Source organism: Hesperophylax consimilis, chromosome 10 (genome assembly GCF_061612785.1).
Source record: "Hesperophylax consimilis isolate HC1 chromosome 10, BYU_Hcon_1.0, whole genome shotgun sequence".
NCBI lineage: Eukaryota > Metazoa > Arthropoda > Insecta > Trichoptera > Limnephilidae > Hesperophylax > Hesperophylax consimilis.
The window spans coordinates 17426437-17448270 of record NC_142845.1 but is presented as its reverse complement, the minus strand read 5'-3'; the positions used below and the strand labels follow the sequence as shown (position 1 = coordinate 17448270).

The 21834-nt window shown below is 38.6% G+C and overlaps 2 protein-coding genes across 9 annotated transcripts in view; one reads left to right on the top strand and one right to left on the bottom strand.

The window, feature by feature from the left end:
- The first annotated feature begins 5200 nt into the window (after positions 1–5200).
- LOC149420386 (uncharacterized) lies at positions 5201–6031 on the top strand. The gene has a single exon (XM_089636347.1). It carries the CDS (start codon positions 5201–5203, stop codon positions 6029–6031), a length of 831 nt encoding a protein of 276 aa, XP_089492473.1.
- A 6054-nt stretch (positions 6032–12085) lies between these two features.
- The window catches only part of LOC149420385 (tripartite motif-containing protein 2-like), a 249795-nt gene continuing 240046 nt past the window's right edge, over positions 12086–21834 (bottom strand). For all 8 annotated transcript variants that reach the window (XM_089636677.1, XM_089636678.1, XM_089636673.1 and 5 more), the window contains 3 exons: positions 20644–20888; positions 20205–20346; positions 12086–16739 (listed from right to left, as the gene is read on the bottom strand). In XM_089636677.1, coding sequence (XP_089492803.1) covers positions 16504–16739; positions 20205–20346; positions 20644–20888 — 623 coding nt within the window. In that variant the 3' untranslated portion in view covers positions 12086–16503. The remainder of the gene's footprint in view (positions 16740–20204; positions 20347–20643; positions 20889–21834) is intronic.

Here is a 21834-nt window from a genome sequence, read left to right as displayed (position 1 = left end):
ATGATTCGAAATTTTACCAAAACCAATACCCGCGACAATCGCCCAGTTCCTAACTAGGTTAGAGAATCGGCGAGGATAAATGTGATGATGCGGAATAAATTAATGAATAAAATATTAAAACAAAAGGAGTCTAGCCCTGCATCATAACACATATTGTGCCGATTGCGCGTATTTTTTAACGTTTTATTGTGTTATAAAACTGAGTTATTGACTTTACTATATACTTTATTAATTTAAATATATTTTGTTATATATATATTAGTTATATATTACTAAAGTACGTGTTATTTTCGTGTTTTATATACTATTTCAAAATTTATTAGGAAACGTTCACAAGTTTTTAGTTTTTTAATTCATTTGATTTTTCGGATAAAAAATGGCCCATAGTTTGGAAGATAATGAAATTGAAAATATGTTGAACGTTTTGGATTCTGATTATGAAATGTCCGAAGATGAATTTGAACCTTCGGAACTTTCAGATACAGAAACTCAAGCGAATGAGTCTGTAAGTGAAGAAGTGCTACACTCCTGGGTGTCTGGACCTCATATTCCAATAGTACACGAATTTGATGATTTTCAATCCGGCGTTTCTGTACAATTTAACAAAAATTCAACAGAAAGTTATTTTTTTTAACATTTTTTAAATCGCTCGATTATGAATGAAATTGTTCGAGAAACAAACGACTACCATACTTTTCTTCTCATTTCAAAGGAATTTGGTGCGAAGTCACGAATTCATAAGTGGAAGGACACAAGTATTGAAGAAATGTATCTATTTTTTGCAATAACCATGCTTATGACAAGAAACGAACACTTGACTATTGAAGAGTATTGGAGTACAAATATATTTCTAAGTTCCCCTATTTTTGGCCAGATCATGAGTAGAGACCGATATCAATTGTTGTTGCAAAATTTACATTTCTGTGACTCAAATTCGCTTCCTATAGATCGTCTTTATAAAATAAGGTTAATTTTAAATCACACCCGAACACTATTTAAGGAGTCTGTGATACCTTATGAAGACCTATGTATAGATGAAAGTATCATTGTTTTCAAGGATAGGCTTATTTTTAAGCAATATATTCCATCAAAACGACATCGCTTTGGAATCAAAATGTTTGTTTTGTGTGATGTGAAAACTGGATACATTCTAGATTTCATAATTTACTGCGGAGAAGGCACGGAAATTACAGATGAACAAAACTTGGGAATAACCGGCGCTGTTGTTACTACACTCCTAACTGATTATTTTGGCAAAGGGCCACAATTTGTGGTGTGACAATTGGTACTCAAGTCCAAAGTTATTCAATTTTTTGCATTCGAAAAAAACAAATGCCTGTGGGACGGTAAAAAAGAACCGGAAGGAAATGCCAAAATTTATTAAACTGAAAAAAGGCGAATTTGAGTCAAAAAGCCGCGGTCCCCTTTTAGCATTAAAATGGTGTGATAAAAGGGATGTACATATGCTAACTACCTTGCACGATAACTCATTTAAGGAAACCAGTAAAATAAATCACCAAACTAAACAACCCATTTGCAAGCCTGCCTGTGTCATTGATTACAATAAATCTATGGGAGCTGTTGACAAAAGCGACATGATGCTGAGCAGTTTATCCTGTATGAGGAAGACCATAAAATGGTATAAAAAAGTATTTTTTCACATACTTGACCTATATTTATTGAATTCATTTATTTTGTACACCCAAGTGACAGGTATAAAAAAATCTCTAGCAGATTTTCAATTGGCGGTTATTATGCAACTAGTTGAGAAATATAAACCAGAGATTTCTCAAATACCAGAGCCTAATACATCAGCCCATCTCAACCCGTTTCGGGTTTTGCCTAAATATGCCGCTAAGCATATGGCCGAATTGATTCCATCAACTGGCAAAATAAAAAAACCGCGTAGACGATGTCGTGTATGTCGATTGAAAAATAAAAAAATGCAGTTAACGAGATACGTATGTAAAGAATGTGGTGTGTCTTTATGTATTGAACCCTGTTTTAAAGTTTACCATAGTTCCAAAAAAATGTGACCGACAGAGATTCCTCTAAAGTGCTTAAAAAACAATATTTATTAAGTGATATAAAATTTATGTGTTATTTTTAAGTGTTGAGTTTAGAAAAGAGTTTGAGAAAAAGTTTTCATAACTAAAAATGATAAGTGATCATGGTGTCCCACTTATGTCTATCACCTAAGTACACACACGCCGAGTGAATGGCGGGACCACATTCAAAAGATACGGTACATCTTTGTATGAAATTTTATGTTTTTGTTTTTATAAACATCTAAGGGCCCGTTCCCACTTCCGTTTTCAAATCGGAGGCGGGTCCCGTTTTAAAAACGGATGGCCAATGGCCCTGTTCACACTTCCGTTTTAAAAACGGACCATACTCTACGAAAAAAAAAATAATTGTCGATTCAACAAAAACATGTTATTTGCTCATTCTTCAGTAATGGTGCGCAATTGACGACGATGAAGCTCTCGTTGTCATGTTGTACTTATTAAAAAGAAGGAAAAAAGTGAAAAGAAAATTTTGGGTACACCCAATCATAGCCGAATGATTTTCTATAGGAATTTTCCAAGTGTTAATTGGTGAGTTGAGAAGTGATGAACTAAAGTTCTTTAATTATTTTAGAATAATAATGATTGGATTATTTATATAGCGCCGTTTTCACCATGAAAAATCACCTCAAGGGCGCTTAATGGCTTAAAAGAATGTCTATCACTTCATTTAACCATCTACTGGAATGAGTTTCAGAGAGCTTAACATATCAAAATACAAAATTGAGAAAGTGCATTTGTCCTGAAGAAAGGCTATCGATATTTTAAAGTAAGAAAACAGTAACAACTCAAATATTTTTTATTATGTGTTTATTTAACTAATACGCTCTTCCATGCATCTCATTAAAGCTTTAAAATTTAAAAAAGTAAACTTAAAAAAATTAAAATTAAAATTTTGATGTACAAAAGTTGTGTACACCAAGTGTTTTGTTTTTATTTAGTTAAAGATAAAATATTACCATACTCTTTCTTCGACCAGTGGTATTAAATTTTCGGGATTTATTTCCTTATCCATTATTGTAGTTTTGATTTATTTACTTAACAAAATAACCAAATACAAGCACGCAGCGTGCCTGCTTCCTTGCGACAGGGAGCGGGCGGGGAGGGGTCGGGGTTTGGCGGGGACTCTGCCGGAACGACTGGACGACAAGTGTGAACAGCTCCATACAACACTATGAGCGAGCGTGTTCCGACACGATTTGAAAACGGACGCGCTGCGTAGGCGAGCCATCCGACAAAAAATGTCGGATCCGTTTTCAAATCGTGTCGGACAAGTGTGAACAGCTCCATACATCCACTACAGCCACTAGGGCATCCGTTTTTAAAACGGGACCCGCCTCCGATTTGAAAACGGAAGTGGGAACGGGCCCTAAGAGTGTTGACACACGAGGATTTGTTTTCATATTGTGGAGAATAATCTGTTCTGTCTATATAGTCCAATAAATCATGCCAGAATGCTATAATTTGACATTTAATTGCGTGTGTAGTGGTACGCAACTACTTCATTCGAACGAAATTCTAGAAGTCTCGATTGTTCCAAACAAACTTCTTGGATGTTCTTTTATTTATTTGTTTGGAAAATTCTACATAGCAACCAAATTGTTCTAGAAGCTTTAACTTATAAAAGCGGTAGCGTGAAGGAACTCGCACGAAGTCTCTACACTTCCCGACGAGCAACACGGCTTCAGAGCTGAACATTCTACCCTTCATCAACTCCTAAGAGTCACCGAACTCATTCTCGGCGGCTTCAACTCCCAGCGGTCAACTGGCACCATATTCCTGGACATAGCCAAAGCTTTCGACAAAGTATGGCTCAACGGCCTACTTTTCAAACTCCACGACACAGGGATCGATCCCCAGCTACTCGGGACCCTAAAATCTTTCCTACATCGCCGCACCTTCCAAGTGAAGTACGGCAGTGCCCTCTCCACCACTCGCTTCATGACAGCAGGCGTCCCCCAAGGATCCCTGCTGTCCCCCACCCTCTTCAATATCTACACACACGATATTCCCCTTCCAGAAAATTCAACCCCCCACTCCAAAAAAGCAATTTACGCCGACGACACGGCCCTTCTGGCGCAATACAGTTCTCCCAGGATGATAACTTACCGACTCCAACAAGACATCAACAAACTCCAAGACTGGTATGACAAGTGGCGCATCGATGTGAACCCCTCCAAAAGTGTAGCGGTTTTCTTCTCCCATAGAAAGAACCGTTGCACCCCTTGGAGGGCTGTAACTCTTCACGGCGAAGTCATACCATGGCACAACACCGCCAAATATCTTGGAGTGACCCTTGACAAAAAACTTTCCTGGACCGCCCACATTTCAGAAACGCTTAACAAGGCCAGGAAAACCTCTAGTGCCCTCTACCCCCTCCTTCATGCAAACTCAAAAACCTCTCTTTACAATAAACTCACCATCTACCGCGCTAAAATCAGACCTATCATTACCTACGCCTCCCCCATCTGGGCCACGGGGAACACCAAACGTCTGGAACAATTCCAAAATGCAACGCTCAGACGATACACCAAAAGTCCATGGTTTGTCAGAAACTCGATAATAAATTCAGGCACGAAAATCCCCCCACTTAGGAAACACATAGTCGATCTGGCCAAAACTTTCTTCAGCAACCTAGCATCAAACCCCAACCCCAGCATCTCTAGCCTGGGTAAACCCAATCCAAGCGACACCCTCTCCAAATACCCATACCCCATCTCCATTCTACTCCCCCCCTAATGTGCGGGCTTAAAACAATATATTTTTAAAAATAAATAAATAAATCACACATACCAAAATAAAAAAAACAATCTCACATCACTCAGTCGCCTAAAGGCAGCCCGCACATAGGGCACAAAACCCCCCCTTCAGGTACCTGCGCACTTCAGACAACGAGAAAAAAAGCTCCTAACAAGAGACTTTGCACCTCGGAAAAAAAAAAATCCATTAGATATCAACTCGCTAGTATTCCGTCTCCAAACCGCCAGTCTAGTTGACCTAAATATCGCTAGCATTTTATTGTGAATAATAAACTAGATTTTTATGTTGTACACTAAGATAACCACAGTGGTGACCTACGACGTGATTTTGAATATATTTTTTAAGTGTTATCGTGTACTACGGTTGTATTAAAAATGTCTCGCCCGACCGACTCTACGACGTCAGCAGTTTCGCCGGCGGAAGTCAACCGCGTAGCAGTGCGGATTCCCCCGTTCTGCCCTAACGATCCGGAGCTGTGGTTCGCTATGGTTGAAAGGAGTTTTGAAGCTGCAGCAGTGACGGTGGAGTCGACGAAGTTCGGTTTTATCCTTGGGGCCCTGGATCCCACGTACGCCCAAGAGGTCCGGGACATTATTGTCAACCCCCCTGAAGTTGGAGCGTACACCCTGCTCAAGAGGGAACTCACGAAGCGCTTGAGCTCTACCCAGGAGCAGAAGACGAGGAGACTCCTGGAGCATGAGGAGAGGGGTGACCGAAAACCTTCGCAGTTCCTTCGTCATCTACGCACCCTTGCGGGCAGCGCAGTGCCTGATGAGGTGCTGAAGACACTTTGGATGGGCAGACTTCCCCGAAGTATGCAAGTAGTTCTGGCGACCCAACAAGGCACCCTCATGGACAATGTGGCGGATCTCGCGGACGCCATAGACGACTATGCTGGCAGGCCAGGGGTCAGTGAAGTCTCTCCCCGGGTTCCCGACGAAGACTGCCTGATAGACAGGATGCAGAAGATGATGCTGCCGCTCCATGATGAAATAGCCACCCTACGACAGGAAATTTTGACGCTGCGCTCTCAGGAACGCCCATCCAGGACTACCAGTCCTCGTTGGCGGCAACATCGTTCGCGCAGTCGTTCCAGGGGTCGTCATATAGAAGGCAAATGCTGGTACCACTGGAAGTTTGGTACCAAGGCGCACTCCTGCATCAAACCCTGCAATTTTGAGGGAAACGCCCCGGGCTCACACTGATGGCGACCAGCACCAACAGCCCGGCGCAATTAAGTCGCCTTTTCGTAACGGACCGGGTAACTCGCATCCAGTTTCTCGTGGACACCGGCGCGGACCTCTGTGTTTACCCACGACGCCTAGTCCAAGGCCGTCCGGCTAAGCAGTCCTACGAATTGGCGGCCGCAAATGGAAGCACCATCGCGACGTATGGAAGCCTGACGCTCAACCTGGACCTAGGCCTGCGTCGTGATTGTACTTGGAGTTTCGTCATTGCTGACGTCTCCAGGCCCATCATTGGAGCGGATTTCTTGGCACGATTCGAGCTCCTGGTCGATGTCCATAATAGGCGATTGCTGGATCAGGTTACGAACCTGACAACTACAGGAAGGCGTAGTAACAACATGACCGCTTCCATTAAGACTGTCACAGGGACATCCTCCTACCACAAACTGTTGCAACAATATCCGGACCTTACGCGCCCTGACGGCGCTATGAAGGAAGTTCGCCATACTACCCTTCATCACATTAGGACTACTCCAGGTCCTCCAGTCGCAGAACGTCCTCGCCGCCTCGCCCCTGACAAGCTCAAACTGGCCAAGAAGGAGTTTGAGACCATGGTCCGATTAGGAATTGCCCGGCCTTCTGAGAGCTGTTGGGCATCCCCACTTCACATGGTCCCTAAGAAGGATGACCAATGGCGACCATGCGGTGATTACCGCGGATTGAACGCCAGGACCATACCTGACCGGTACCCAGTACGACACATTCAAGATTTCGCCCAGTCACTGAGGGATACCAAGATATTCTCCACAATAGACCTGGTACGAGCTTACAACCAGATTCCTGTAGCTCCTGAAGACATCCCGAAGACAGCCATATCCACGCCGTTCGGACTCTTCGAGTTTCCAGTCATGTCCTTCGGCCTCCGTAACGCAGCCCAGACGTTCCAACGTTTCATCGATGAGGTCACCAGAGGATTGGACTTTTGTTACGCCTACATCGACGACATCCTCATTGCCTCATCATCAGAAGAGGAACACATGTACCACCTCAAGACCTTGCTCCAGCGCCTGCAAGAATATGGGGTGGTCGTCAACGCCAGCAAATGTCATTTTGGTTTGCCTGAAGTCAAATTCTTGGGGTACCTGGTGTCTGGTGAAGGCACTACACCCCTGCCAGAGAAAGTCGACGCAATAAACAATTACAGTCGGCCTGAAACGGTGAAAGATCTACGACGCTTTTTGGGAGCTCTCAATTTTTATAGGAGGTTCATCCCCAGTGCAGCAGAGACGCAAGCACCGCTCAATGATTTCCTCACTGGAAAACAGAAAGGCAAGCAGCCCATATCCTGGACAGCAGCGACCATGGAAGCCTTTGACAAGTGCAAGGAAGCCCTTGCTCAGGCGACCTTACTAGCTCACCCAAAGTGCGAAGCCCCCCTATCCATAGTCAGCGACGCTTCTGACACCACGGCCGGCGCCGCACTCCAGCAGCTCATCGCAGGTCACTGGGAACCGCTGGGTTTCTTTTCAAAGAAATTTAGCGCAGCTGAAAGAAAATACGGCGCTTATGACAGAGAACTCCTGGCCATCTACCTCGCTGTGAAACACTTCAGACATATGGTGGAGGGCAGGACGTTCACCATATTCACGGACCACAAACCCATCACTTTTGCCTTTCAACAGAAGGCTGATAAATGCTCCCCAAGGCAGTTCAGACACCTTGACTTCATTAGCCAGTTTACCACGGACATTCGCCACGTAGCAGGCAAGGACAACATCGTCGCAGATGCCCTCTCCAGGGTCGAGACAGTCGACGCTCCCCTGGACTACGCAGCACTGGCAGCTGATCAGGTGGACGACGCGGAACTAGAGCAATGCTTAAAGGGAAGTTCTAGTCTACAACTCAAGAAAGTTCGCATTCCCGACATAAACACGGAAATGTACTGTGATATTTCTTCAAATACAGCGAGACCTTTCGTCACGAAAAAGTTTCGGCTCGCAGCATTCAATGCAGTCCATCAGCTGGCTCACCCAGGCGTCAAGGCAACGGTCAAACTCATAACTGAACGTTATGTCTGGCCGGCCATTAAGGCAGACGCAAGGGAATTTGCACGCAACTGCCTACAGTGCCAACGCAGCAAAGTGTCACGCCACGTGTCGGCACCCCTAGGAACGTTTCCCAGACCATCAGCCAGATTCGAGCATGTGCACATAGACATCATCATCATGCCCTCATCTGAAGGATGCCGATACTGCCTCACCTGCGTGGATAGATTTACAAGATGGCCAGAGGCTTTCCCGATTAGGGATCAGGAAGCAGCAACTGTGGCGCGTGCTTTCTACCAGGGATGGATTACTAGGTTCGGTACTCCGCTCCGAGTTACTACCGACCAAGGAAGACAGTTTGAGTCGAGGCTGTTCAGGGAGTTAAACTGCCTGGCAGGTACGACTCAGATACGTACCACGGCTTACCATCCTGCGGCTAACGGCATGGTTGAGAGGCTACACCGCCAGCTTAAGGCAGCAATCAAATGCCATCAGAATGACCGCTGGACTGAAGTTCTACCCACAGTGTTAATGGGAATCAGGGCAGCTTGGAGGGATGATCTCGCTGCCACTTCGGCCGAACTGGTGTACGGCGAGCCACTCCGCCTACCTGGAGAATTCCTCGTTGCTCGGCCAGCGAACGACGACAGCACCAGCGATTTCCTCAAAGAGCTGAGGCAACATTTTAATAACCTAAGGCCGGTTGAAGGTTCCCGACATGGTGAAAGGAAATGCTTCATTTTTAAAGACCTTCCCGCAGCTACCCATGTGTTTCTAAGGGACGACACCGTAAAAAGCCCGCTTCAGAAACCCTACACTGGCCCTCACCAAGTGGTACGACGGAACGAAAGAACGTTTACGATTTTAAACAGAGGCAAAGAGGTAACGGTGACTATAGACCGCCTCAAACCTGCGTACATTGCCCAGGAAACTAAGGGAACTACGCAAGGAATAAGATCAACCCTTCCTATGCCCGCTACCAACCCGGATCGCACTCACACGACCACACATTCCGGTAGGCGTGTTCGTTTTCCGGACTACTTTAACGTCTAAAGGCACGTTCAATCCTAAATGCAAAATTATGTGTTTTGATGAAAGCGGAGTCATGTAGTGATCGGTTGAGGCATCGTGGAGCTGCATGCACCAGACCATCTCTGCACAAGCGCGGATAATAGTGCTCACAATAGTTATTTTAGTGTATTCTCAGCCTGTGTCGTGAACAGTGTTTGTAATTTATAATAATTTTGTTTTTTTTTCTAACCATTTTATTTTAACGTGAGAGAATACTACAACAACCGTACAGTGGCCCTGAACCCAAGATAAATGCAACAACCCCAGGACCAACCCTTCTTAAGACCATCAATAAGCAAGATCTGACTCAACTTTTCTTTCTATCGCGGCCCTCAACCATGCCGCTGGAAGGGGAGTACTGTAGTGGTACGCAACTACTTCATTCGAACGAAATTCTAGAAGTCTCGATTGTTCCAAACAAACTTCTTGGATGTTCTTTTATTTATTTGTTTGGAAAATTCTACATAGCAACCAAATTGTTCTAGAAGCTTTAACTTATAAAAGCGGCAGCGTGAAGGAACTCGCTAGTATTCCGTCTCCAAACCGCCAGTCTAGTTGACCTAAATATCGCTAGCATTTTATTGTGAATAATAAACTAGATTTTTATGTTGTACACTAAGATAACCACACGTGCATAGGTATTTGAAAATATGTACCGCGTACGGGTATAGATAAAACGGAGCAAATTAACGCGTTCAAAAGGTTAAGAATAATACTATTTTTTATTTATTAAAATTAGTGTTTGGAATGAAGGGGGAAAATTCCAGGAATATCTGCAAATTTTGTAATGATACTTAAACATTGAAGAATCAAGGTTATTAGCGCCTTGTACAGTTCCATGACAATTCAGCATGCGTCAATTCAACACACTTATTAAAAGTGATATTTTATTTTATTTTTATTTTTGTTAATTGCAGAAACAAACAGTACATAATTACATAGATGACAATAGTTACAAAGTTATAAAAGTTAGTACAATAATTGGTACCAATGACATGTCGCTGACATATATACATATGAGGTATATTATACATTTTACGGTTAAGGCGATGCACTACGTCGTGTAATATTTTAAATTGAGCCGCTATCAATAACAACCCTTACGTAGATCCGCCTGTTTTGATTTATGCAAGAAAAAAACATGGCCAAAAAGTGCCTTTTATTTTATTTTGTGGATATTCAGGCATAAGTATATTTTTTTTCGATCATTTTATAAATAACTTAATTTGCCACATTATACAATAAAATCGTAACCGAAAATGGGTTTGTAAGTAGGAGATTTTGAACTTTAAAGCAGTTTTCATAGGCCTTATATATTATTTTTTTCTGGGCTTATAAAAAAACTTATCTAAAAAACACTCAAATATTTCAAAGGCCAAGATGTATTCTACTCGCAGTATTTAATTAAAGCATCTGAAACATTTCTAGGCGACCAAATTTTCAAACCAAAAACACATGATTTTGCATTACTACGTATGGCATCGCCTTAAGTTTATTGTCGCATGGTATGTGTAGCCTGGAATAGTGTAATTGATTTCGCCTGCAGAGTGTGTCTCTGTTAAGACATTCAGGCCCGGGAAAAAAATTAATTCTTTTAATGTTATAACTAATTCATCCATGTTTCGTTCTAAACTTCTAATATTTACATGAAAATTTAGTTAATTTTAATTAATTTAGTTACATTTTTAAATTAAGTTAATTAGTGTGCTGGGGTAGGAGAGAGGTGTTTGTGAGTGTTTGTGTGTATGTACATGTGCATGTGTGTCTGTGTGTGGTTGTATGTGTTATGTGGGCGAATTCAGTGTGCTAAAAAAGTTTTTCTTAAATAGAGGGAGAGAATCAAAAAATATATCGGTATTTGTGTTTGTTTGAATAAATTGTTTGATATAAAGTAATTTAGGCTACATTTTAGGTAAGGTTTATAGACCAATTTTTTTTCATCACTTCAAAAGTGTGTTGAATTGCCCGGTAACGGCCTTGTACATGAATATCAGGATACTTGGTGTCTGACAAAAATAGTGAGTTTTTCATGTGGAAAATTTAATTTAGCTAACCACATTGTATCCAAAATATTTAATAAACTACCAATGCCAATTAAAAATAATAGCATTTGTATGCTAAAGTCAAACATAATCTAAGAAAATGACTATCACAGATAGAGATGGTGGATATTCCTGTCCTGGTTAAATGGTAGCAGTTTCTTTGCCATCAATGGAACTGTGGATATTATTACTGCGAAAAACCGGTTCCTTGTGGAATATTTATAAAAAATATTATAGTTTGGGAACTTCGTGCTAAGTCAAAGTGCCTGTATGAGTGAACCTCGTGTATTCAAGGGTTCGTGGGTTGCCTCACTTCACTTCCCGTCACAGCATCTGATCACAATCCAACCACTAACCGGCCATCCAAGTTGGATTGTCTGAAGCGTGGTTGAACCACTTTTCTCAGTTTCCTAGGGATCCTTCGTGCATATTTGTGTGAACATGAGTAATGAAGGAGTTTGACCTTACATAAGGATTTAAGTTGCTTGTGGGATACTACCATCATATTTAATAATTTTAGTAGCATCATATTACTGAATTTTTTCGTTACGTGAGCCATTTTTTTTCCAAATTTGTCTTTTTCTTTTCATGTTAATGATACTGCTAGAGCGATTGCAAATTTTTGTTTTTTGTTATAACATAGGATGCATGCTGCATGCGTTACCCAGAGTAGCAACTGACAAAATGAAACAACCATCGCGTTGTCTGAACGCAACACTCAACAGTTGAACTTACCAAATTGAATTATCTATAGGGGTTCTACCTTGGCAACCTGAGAGAGGTCAACTTTTTTTCTATCCATACAGCCATGAAGTAAAGGCTTGAATGAATAACATATCTCCTCCAAGGGTAAAAAGGTATTTTGTATGAAAACAAGACATATCGATAAGATCATTTTTATTTTTACTGTTATAGAGTTGCCTACAAATAACTGTGAAAAATGAAAACATTGACTAGATATAAACAGTAATGTATGGGTGCATCTCTCAATGCGTAAATTATATGTAACAAAATCATTCTACATAATATCTATAACCTAAAAATAAGTACAGAAACAATAAATACGCAATGCAATATTTGGTAAATGTTCGCAGCTAATCGTAAGTTAGTAAATAATCACTAATTCTGTCGGCTTTCTTTGAAATGTGGAATATTTTGGATACAAACTTATTGGGACAATTTATTTTTTATTTGGAGAATGAATTCCTTACATTTTCACTACAAAACGATTGTGAGTTAATATTTACGACTAAAAGCTATTATTGTACAGCACTTTTGAAGTATTACAAGATTAAACTGAATACATCTTATAATGGACGTAATCTATGTGAAGTACTCTATCTGCAAACATGAACCCATTACATATAGGGGAAAACTCTCAAGCAGTTTATTTGATATTAAAAAACTAAAGTTTTTACTGTTACAGTATGAATATGTGGACACACGTACAAATTACAATTCATATTCATTTTTCTTTTACAATAATATATTTTTGAACTTTGCTGTTGTAAAGAAACAAATTTGCAGAAGTGGTACTTTACACAGGGGTCATGAGTCAGTATGTGAAAATACATTTTGCTTAAATTAGTTAATTAACCTGATGTATATAGTTTAACAGACAAACGCGGCACTCTTTTAAACAGTCATACATTTTCTTTAAAAACTAATGCATAAATATATGCCTCAAGGCATTAATTATTTGCACATTATTTAATGCCATTAGCGGCGAATGTTAATATCTTTCTAGTTGATCATAGCATGCTCGTTTAAATTACTTTTAAAATTTGAGAGATTATGTATTTACATGGTGAGAAAATACAGTTAGATTTATTTTGAACAGTATTTTAATTGATTATTAGAATTCAAACGGCAACTATATAGATAATGAATGTAGCCAACAGCGTTAATGCAAGTAAGTAATTATTTAAACTATTTGCACACTGATTTATTAATTTAAGCAAAATTCCATCTCAGTCAGTCGGCGTAGAATGCAAAAATCCAGGTATTGATCCATTTTTAATACTGTAATTTTTTACTGAAGGAATGTAAGAAAAACTATGGAATAAACTGCATACAAGATAAGTGCACGTTAATTCTAATCCAAAATTCATTTCAATAAATAATAATTAACAATATCCCTAACGCACGATTAGTTAACTTTTTATAATATGGCAGTTTTCTAAATTTGTTGTAACAAAACTTATAAAGTAATACACTTGGTATTTGTGTGTGCAACGGGATCTTACGGATCACTTGCAGATCACCTTACAATCATTCAACGGTTGAGACGATTCCAACTACACAAGAGAGAACCTATTAGATCTATCAAATAATGCAAACATCGGGTACCAACTAACTGCTGCATCAACGTTCAACAGGTCTGCTACATCAACTTATATCAACTGATTATGTATACATACATATACATGTGAGGTTAATAGTGATTATTGTACATTATAATATACAGACAGCAGACAGCAGGAAACCAAGCAAATAATGGTTCATTTTTTACAGGAAAAGATATGTAAAGTAGACTGATAAATTTAAGTATGTAATTCCAATTCAGTCTTTTTTCAATGTAAACAAAAATCAGGGGATTTTTTAATATTAGTGGAGTTCCAACCCACAAACAAAACAGTCAACGGTAATTGGTAATGGCTGGATTTTTTAAATATTGTAAGTACAAAAATGCATGAAATTATAAATGCACATAAAAATAGACATAACCCTTTGATTGTTTTTCTTACAAAACATAACCTTCAATACCATCCTTGTTTATACAAACATATTTAGAAAAATATGTAGAAAACAGTCCTTAAGACAATGCAACTGACTTGATTCAATTATCCTTGGAAAAAGGTAAAGAAAAGAAATACACCAACTCATTCTCTAACTTCTTAATCGGAGGGAAATTAAATTGACAGTAGGTGGGATAAGAATAAGTCCTTAAAAATCGAGAAAAAAAAAATAAATGTACAAATTTTTGGTTAGATATTCAAAGAATAAAAAAATGTTAACCTTAATTCTGTAGCCACGGCATTGAAAATATGCAATTCAATTAATAAAATACATTTTAATTTATCCATAAATTTTCCAAATTTCCTTAAACCTAACTTCATCACTTGAATCCAGTACTACTCTAGCTGCATTGGAGAAATTTTTACAACAGATCCATTTTGATTTAGTCATTTGTAAATTAACATTTTGTGTTGCATATTTAATCAATTAGATCTTTGTCGTTTAGTACATGTCCGAGCCCGATATATTCCCGATTTGAAAAAAGCAGCCTTGCATAGTAGTCCTGCATTCGTGTGACTAATGTTATAAATTTCGCAGGCGTTTCATATAACAGCCAATATCTAAACAGATTAAATTAATTTTAGAAATAAGTAGTTTGTTAACCAACGGTTATTTTAAGTGAATGGCTTAAGACAACTACGTACTGCTAAAATCAACAAGGAAGGCACAATCATTCTTAATTCGGATTATTGTAAATGCACCTCCCTTTTCTTCACAAGTTCATTCTCGTTGCCATTACGTTTAAATGATTTATATTATATTTAATACAATGGATTCTCTAAGGCTGATATTACGCATTGCAAAAACAGTGCTTTTAATTAAGAAAAAAATTATTTTGTCTGAAATTGTTAATATAGTGAAATAGTAAATAGTACTGCATATTAATACACTCCAAGCTATTAAGAGTGCAAATATATTAATACACTATTAGGATGGTGAAAAACTTCTGCAGTTGAAGATACTCCTAGCTATTAAGAGAGTGAAATAGTTCTGGATTTTAAAACACTCCTATATTAAGTGAGTAAAAAAGTTCAGCAATTTAGCTATTAATACAGCAAAAGAGTTCTGCATTTTAAAACACCCCTAGCTTAAAGAGAGTATAAAAGTTCTGCATTTCAATGTAATATATGTATACTTCAAGCTATTAGAATGGTTCTGCATTTTAAAATACTTCCTAGCGACAGTGAAATCGTTTTAAAGAGATTAAAATGTTCTACATTTTAATAAACTCTTAGCTATTAAATAGTGAAAGAGTTCTGGATTTGAATACACTCCAAGCTACATATAAAGATATTGAAAGAGTTCTGGTTTTGAATACACTCCAAGCTAATTAGTAATTTCCCACATTATTATGGATCGGTTGATTGACTTATTTTCCCGTCACTGTTAAATCTAAGCTAGGTTTGCCGTATTTGAAATGTGCATTAGAAGGTTGTATGTAATAAAATAAGCATGCATTATTGGGTTAGTCACAAACGAGTTAGAAGAGAGATCATAGTGCTATGTAATTTCATTATATACAAATAGTAATACATATTATAATAAGCTTTTTACTAAAGGCAACATACATAATATTATAAAGTTGTGTACAAGTCCTGTACATTGAGACTTACAAGAACACTTCATTTTATTAACAATTCTGCTGGATAAATTATATATAAGTCTTTCGCTTTAACCACTCTTCAGTCTACTTATTTCAATGAAAGTAACCCAACTGGCTAAACAACTAACGGAGCATTATAATAATCCATCACCACTTCAGATGCTATCAGACTGTAAAATGTTCAAATGTTGCAACTTCACTGATTAATGGGACTGCTTCGATTTGAACTACGCCAACCCAAGTTATCCGAATATTCAAGAGAGCCAATTGAACTTTGTGATTGATATGATAATCCCATAAGATTAGCACAGAAGCATACAAATATAATATTTAACAGATTTGGAAGGTCAAAGAAATGAGTGCGCGAATCTTCATTTAACTGCTGAAAATTTGGCAACCTGAGTTTGCAATGTTCAATCCAGAGCAGTTGAAATACGTAAAGGGTGCCAAAAATTAACCTCTACTGACTATTGTCTGTAGGAGATTCAAAATTTCAAGATATTTAAGCACCATGATTTAATGCTGTATTCAATTCGTAATATGTTCAATGTTGCAAGCTTTTCCGTAGCTGTCAGATTCAACTATAGCGACAGTGTTGAGATATTCCAATGGTATTTCACAATATTGCATATAATTTCGGATGGCACAATAAATCATTGTAAATCCATTAACAATGCCCTTCTTCAATATGACTTAAACTTGACTCTTTCCCACTTCACTATCAAGGATACTCTTCAATTTGACTCTTTCCCACTACACCATCAACAATACTCTTTCCCACTTCAACATCAACAATACTCTTCAACTTGACTTTTTCCACTTCACCATTACAATATTCCGCAACGTGACCCTTCCCACTTCATCAACAATATTCTCGACTCGTTCTCACTTCACCATCAAAAATGCTCTTCAACCCGACTCTCTGGCACTTCACCAGTAGCGGTACTTGCGTATGCAGTCTCCGGCGAGGTCTGTGATGACGGCAGTGTTGTTGGGCAGGACGGCGAGGGCCCCGGGCCGGCGCAAGCGCGAAGACAGCTGACAGGAGGTAAGCAGGGAACCCCCCTTCAGCTCCACCACGCACAGCTTGGTGCGGTTCTTTTCCCAGCGGAGGGCCACGATGCGGCCCTCGGAGTCAACGTCGATGCCACCATAGGAACCTTTGCCTAGAATGGGAAATTATTTTATGAGTTATAAGGAAAAGTATTGATGCAAGGATTCTTATCCTGATAATTATAATTCAAATTTCGTCGTTTGGCATGTGTGACCACAAATGTGATATAGAACAAATTATTTGGGAGAGAGAAAACAACAACACATAATATGCACTATTGTCCTTGGAAGCAGTGTTACAAACAATATATGTATTGTCAAAAAAAAGATCACTTAAGAAATATTCCTTATTCCCCGAATGAACTTGAAGAAAATGATTATTTATTAATCGATAATATTACAGTATTGCATGCTTAAAAACGATATTATTCAATTGACAATGACACAAAAATTCTGTACTCTCAATAATTATAAAACTGCAGTTATATTGTTTAAAAATCAGAAGATAAAAAAGTGGTTGGATAGTTAGGTGTTAAAAACAAAACAATAACTTTAAACTTTTCAAACAACGTCAACGTTTTATATAATATATATATTTATATTTATTAGGTAGTATTATTTTATTGAGTAAATTGGTTTTATTTATTTTTAGGGTTTTTTATTTCCAGAGCTTGTTGAAATGTAATATTTTCCCATTTCTCTTTTATTGATAATATGTTTTTATATAACCTTCATGAAGGTTCAGGGTGAACCGAAACCTGTTGGTTTTATATATATTGAAAAAATATATATAATAAAGTGGTATTAAAACCAAAGATATTTTATTCTAATTATTATAAAAATAAGTGTATTATTTAGAGGTTGTTATATGCCCGGTGAATTTTCTCCTTCCAAGTGGATGAGGGTTTCCCAGCGCCACCGGGACTCTGAAGTCCTTCTCCTTAAAGACAACATCTTATGTCTTGCGGAATCTTTTTACTCGGGCATTCCAACCCATAAAAACGCGTCCATCAATTGTCTCACCCAGTATGACGACGTAAACGCCAAAACTAAATATAAAAAACTAAAACTAATCCTACGTAAATTACCCCCCTAACTGCAGCCATGTACCATTGCAAATAAATTTTCACAAAAACTAAATCTATTTTCCAACAACCATAATTTTAACTCATGATGAAAGAGAAAGGGGCCTTTTTGGCCCGGCTCTGTATGCCACTATATCAAAAATTCAAAAAGTGAATTTTCTCAACCCTCAAAATGTCTTAATTTTTTTGTCACTAAAGCGCGCTAATTGTACATTAATGAACTTAAAATGAACTGAAAATACAACGTCAAATGTGCGTTCATCATGTCGCTACAGCAATGAACATACACAATTGGAAATCGGAAATATTAAGTAACACAAACAACTTATTAAAAAAGTGTGACTCAATTGCAGAACATACTATTATTTTGATAAAGTATTTAGTCCCTTTTTATAAATATTTCATCATTTACTTGCTTGTGAAACATTCTAAATACACAGTGACGTGAACACACGGCGCGGGTGGAACGTTACAAGTGTGTTGGAATAATTGTCAAAGAACATTACTGTATCATAATTATGCATATTTATAGATGTTTTGTTAAACTAATTATTTTCTAACCTTGTTAGACGATTGCAAAGATTTAAGTGGGTCAATATGCTCCTTTCTAGATCTATTACCTCGGCTTTACATGGAACTTTACGTTTATAGAGGCCAAAAATCAAACAGCGCATAGACCCACTCCGTAAGCCGCCGGCTTCTACGACAGAATGAAGAAATCAAAGAAAATGGCGAAGCGATCGTTGAAATTTTGGCACCGAACAAAGTATTTATTCAATTATTTATAACAACAGCTATCACAACGATAAAAATATACGGCAATTCCACGGATGTGTGTATTATCTCGTTATTTTAAATGAAAAATATTGTCTACAATCATTATTAATGCTATAAACCACAGATCGAAGTTGTAAATGTGGGTTTTATTGTGTACCAGTGTTTTATTTATTATGGTCGAATGTCGAATGAAAAAAACTCAACAGAGTGAAAAACAAACACCCATTACATAATTGGTAATAAAAAATATGAATATGCAGAATTAGCATCAAAAGTTGTAACAATAATAAAATAACTTTAACTCTTAAACCCTACCACTCTGGGAATGTAATTATTCCTACCACGGGGTACTGCAGTACCCCGCGCAAAAAAAATGAATAAAATAAAAGTCTTTGATATTTTTTTAAATATTATTTTTATTATGGCAAAGTAATAAGAAAAGACAATAAAATTTATTAATAAAAACTAATGGACATTTTTGTCGTTACATGAAGGACAGATTTTGTATTGATGGTCAGCATAAATATGGCGGCGACAAGTGTTACAGACAGATCGAGATTTTCTGTCGAGATGAAGAGACACATGGGCCACCTTTTGATGTTCCTGGACGTTGAGTATTTCTTACAAAGTTGGTCGAACACATCCACCCCACATTTGGTTTTATTATAGAAATGTATTATTTCTGGAAGGTACACTTCATTATCCATGTCAGGGCTGTCATGCATGGTGGACAGCATGATTACAACTTTCTTCTTAGCTGACTTCAGAGGACAATACGACAAAAGTGTGAGAGGTCCGTCGTAGGCAAACATTGATGTGGATCTCTCTCGATTTTTAGTGTACAATAAAACAGGAGGAATTTCTCGTTTATTCTTCTTTACAGTTCCAACTAATGTTATACCTTTTTCCAGTAACTTCTTGGCTGTGGGTATAGGTCAGGTTTCTGTTAAGACGTTACCAGGTGGGTGCAACAAAATATTGCGGCGAGGCATTCTTGAGCGAGAAGGCTTAACATCAGTCCACTTTTGTCGATTATTATGACCTTTTCCATTCATAACTAATGGAGAATCAACCAAGCGCCTACCGTCTTCATTTATACCAGCCTAGTCATTGTCAGGCACTAAATACTCTTCATCTCCTTCCACACTATCTCGATCACTGTCTTCACGAGGTGCGACTTCAGAATGATCCCGGAAATCCTCGATAACACCGTCGGGCTCATCTTCTGAATCTTCTACTAGGTTGAGCCCTTCGTCATCAGATACCAACAAAGCAGCTGCAATTTAACCCTCCCCCCAGAAGACTTCGAGTCTGGGATGCCATATTTGAAAACAATACAGACACCTCATTACACTGCATACACTGTCATTACATTCATAACACATTATTAGTCCATGAATGTCTCTTTATTGGGCGCAGGCTCTCCCTATCAACACTGTACTCCATAACCATTATCACAAAGTAAAGTAAATCATAAATAATGTGTAAACTTACCAGAGAGATGTCGAAAAATACCTTCAGTAATTCAAGTATAATGTTGATATTTTAAACACCAGGGGGGTACTCCAGTACCCCAGGTAGGGTTTAAGAGTTAAGTAGCCATTAGGATGTAGAACAAGAAGGGTATGTATGAATGTGACTGAAGCAAGGAGTGTGCGCCAAGACCAAGTTGTTTGGCAGTCTGGCTTGATGTTTAGTTAGTTAGGATGTAGTCACCTTTTGGTATCTGAGCGAAGGTAGCCACAGGATCTCCCTTGGCGCTGAAGACATGTATGGCGGAATCTGCCACCAGGAGCTCTCCGCTTGGTGACACACACAGACCCCCAATCAGGCCTAGCTCTGATCCACTGCCGCCAACCTATAAACAAATATAAATATTATGTACACGTTTTTATGGTAGATTAGAAACGAACAAGCTTGAAAACAGTTCAGCACAACAAAAATTAATCTTTAAAATCAGTTATACATAGTAGAATCGTCAATAGCGAACATATAAATTTGTTAATAAAAATAAAGTTATGTAAACTAAGTTACATATTTGTCTTTTTTTTTAAAATAAATAATGCCGTCACAAAAGTGATAATCTATTGAAATTTTTAAAAAGATATATTTTTGGCATCTTTATTATTAATCATTGTACAATTAAAATAATCACCTGAAACAGAAACTTCCCCTCTGCATCAAACACAAATACGGTCCTGGCACCGTTGTCCGCCACGAGCACGTGTCCGTATGTGGGGTCGACCGCCACGGCCACGGGTTCCTGGAAGGCTTCGTGGCCCCAGGTGTTGATGGTGTCGCCCTCCACGGACATCTCCGTGACGCGGCGTGTGCGCCAGTTGACAGCCACCAGGCCGCGCTGGGTCATGGCAATGCCGGTACAACTTCGTCCCACCAGACCTGGAACAAGTTCATTTCATAATTAGCATTGTTTTAAATTCTTGTCATAATCAGGCTGGACAAATTTTGTAAAGCTACGATGAAACTTTCCATGCAGATGTTACTACAGGGTTTTCCAATAAGAGGTGTTATTTTGAATAGCCCGCTATTTCGGTAGATGTTACTTTTGAAGCTGTCATTTTTTGACATTTGACAAGTAGAAACTACGCCATTAATAAAAATGGAACGATACACGCTTCAACAACGCATTGAAATTATTAAAATTCACTTGAGTGAATCAAATGCAAATCATCTTGAGTGATGAGGCCCATTTCCACCTCGGTGGCTTCGTTAACAAGCAAAATTGTCGCATCTGGGGCTCGGAAAACCCAAGAGTTATTGTTGAAAAGCCTCTCTATCCTCAACGTGTGACTGTTTGGTGCGGTTTATGGTCCGGCGAAATCATTGGACCTTACTTTTTCGAAAATGAGGCTGGAACAACAGTTGCGGTGAATGGATTGCGCTATCGAGAGATGATTAATGATTTTTTATGGCCGGAATTGGATGGTATTGATCTGGACAACGTTTACTTTAAACAAGACGGCGCTACTTGCAACACAAGCAACGAAACCATTGATATTTTACGATTGAATATCAAAATAACACCTCTTATTGGAAAACCCTGTATGTATACTAACTAATACTGCATTCCCAGTATACAACTGTAACTAATACTGCATTCCAGTATTCAACTGTAACTAATACTGTTACTTCTTTGTTACGTTTTCTCTATTATTTTGTATACCATGGAAACCTAGCATTAAAACCAAGCATTGTCATGGAACATAGAAGCTTTTGAAGGATGTATATAAAATACCCTGGCAAATACAACGAGAATGAATTTTCAAAGAATGCCAAAATATACTGTGAAGTTATAAAAAGTGAATTACACCAATATCTAGGCCAC

What these genes read in the sequence shown, in the direction of transcription:
- LOC149420386 (XM_089636347.1), top strand. Translation starts at nt 5,201, where the DNA reads ATGTCTCGCCCGACCGACTCTACGACGTCAGCAGTTTCGCCGGCGGAA.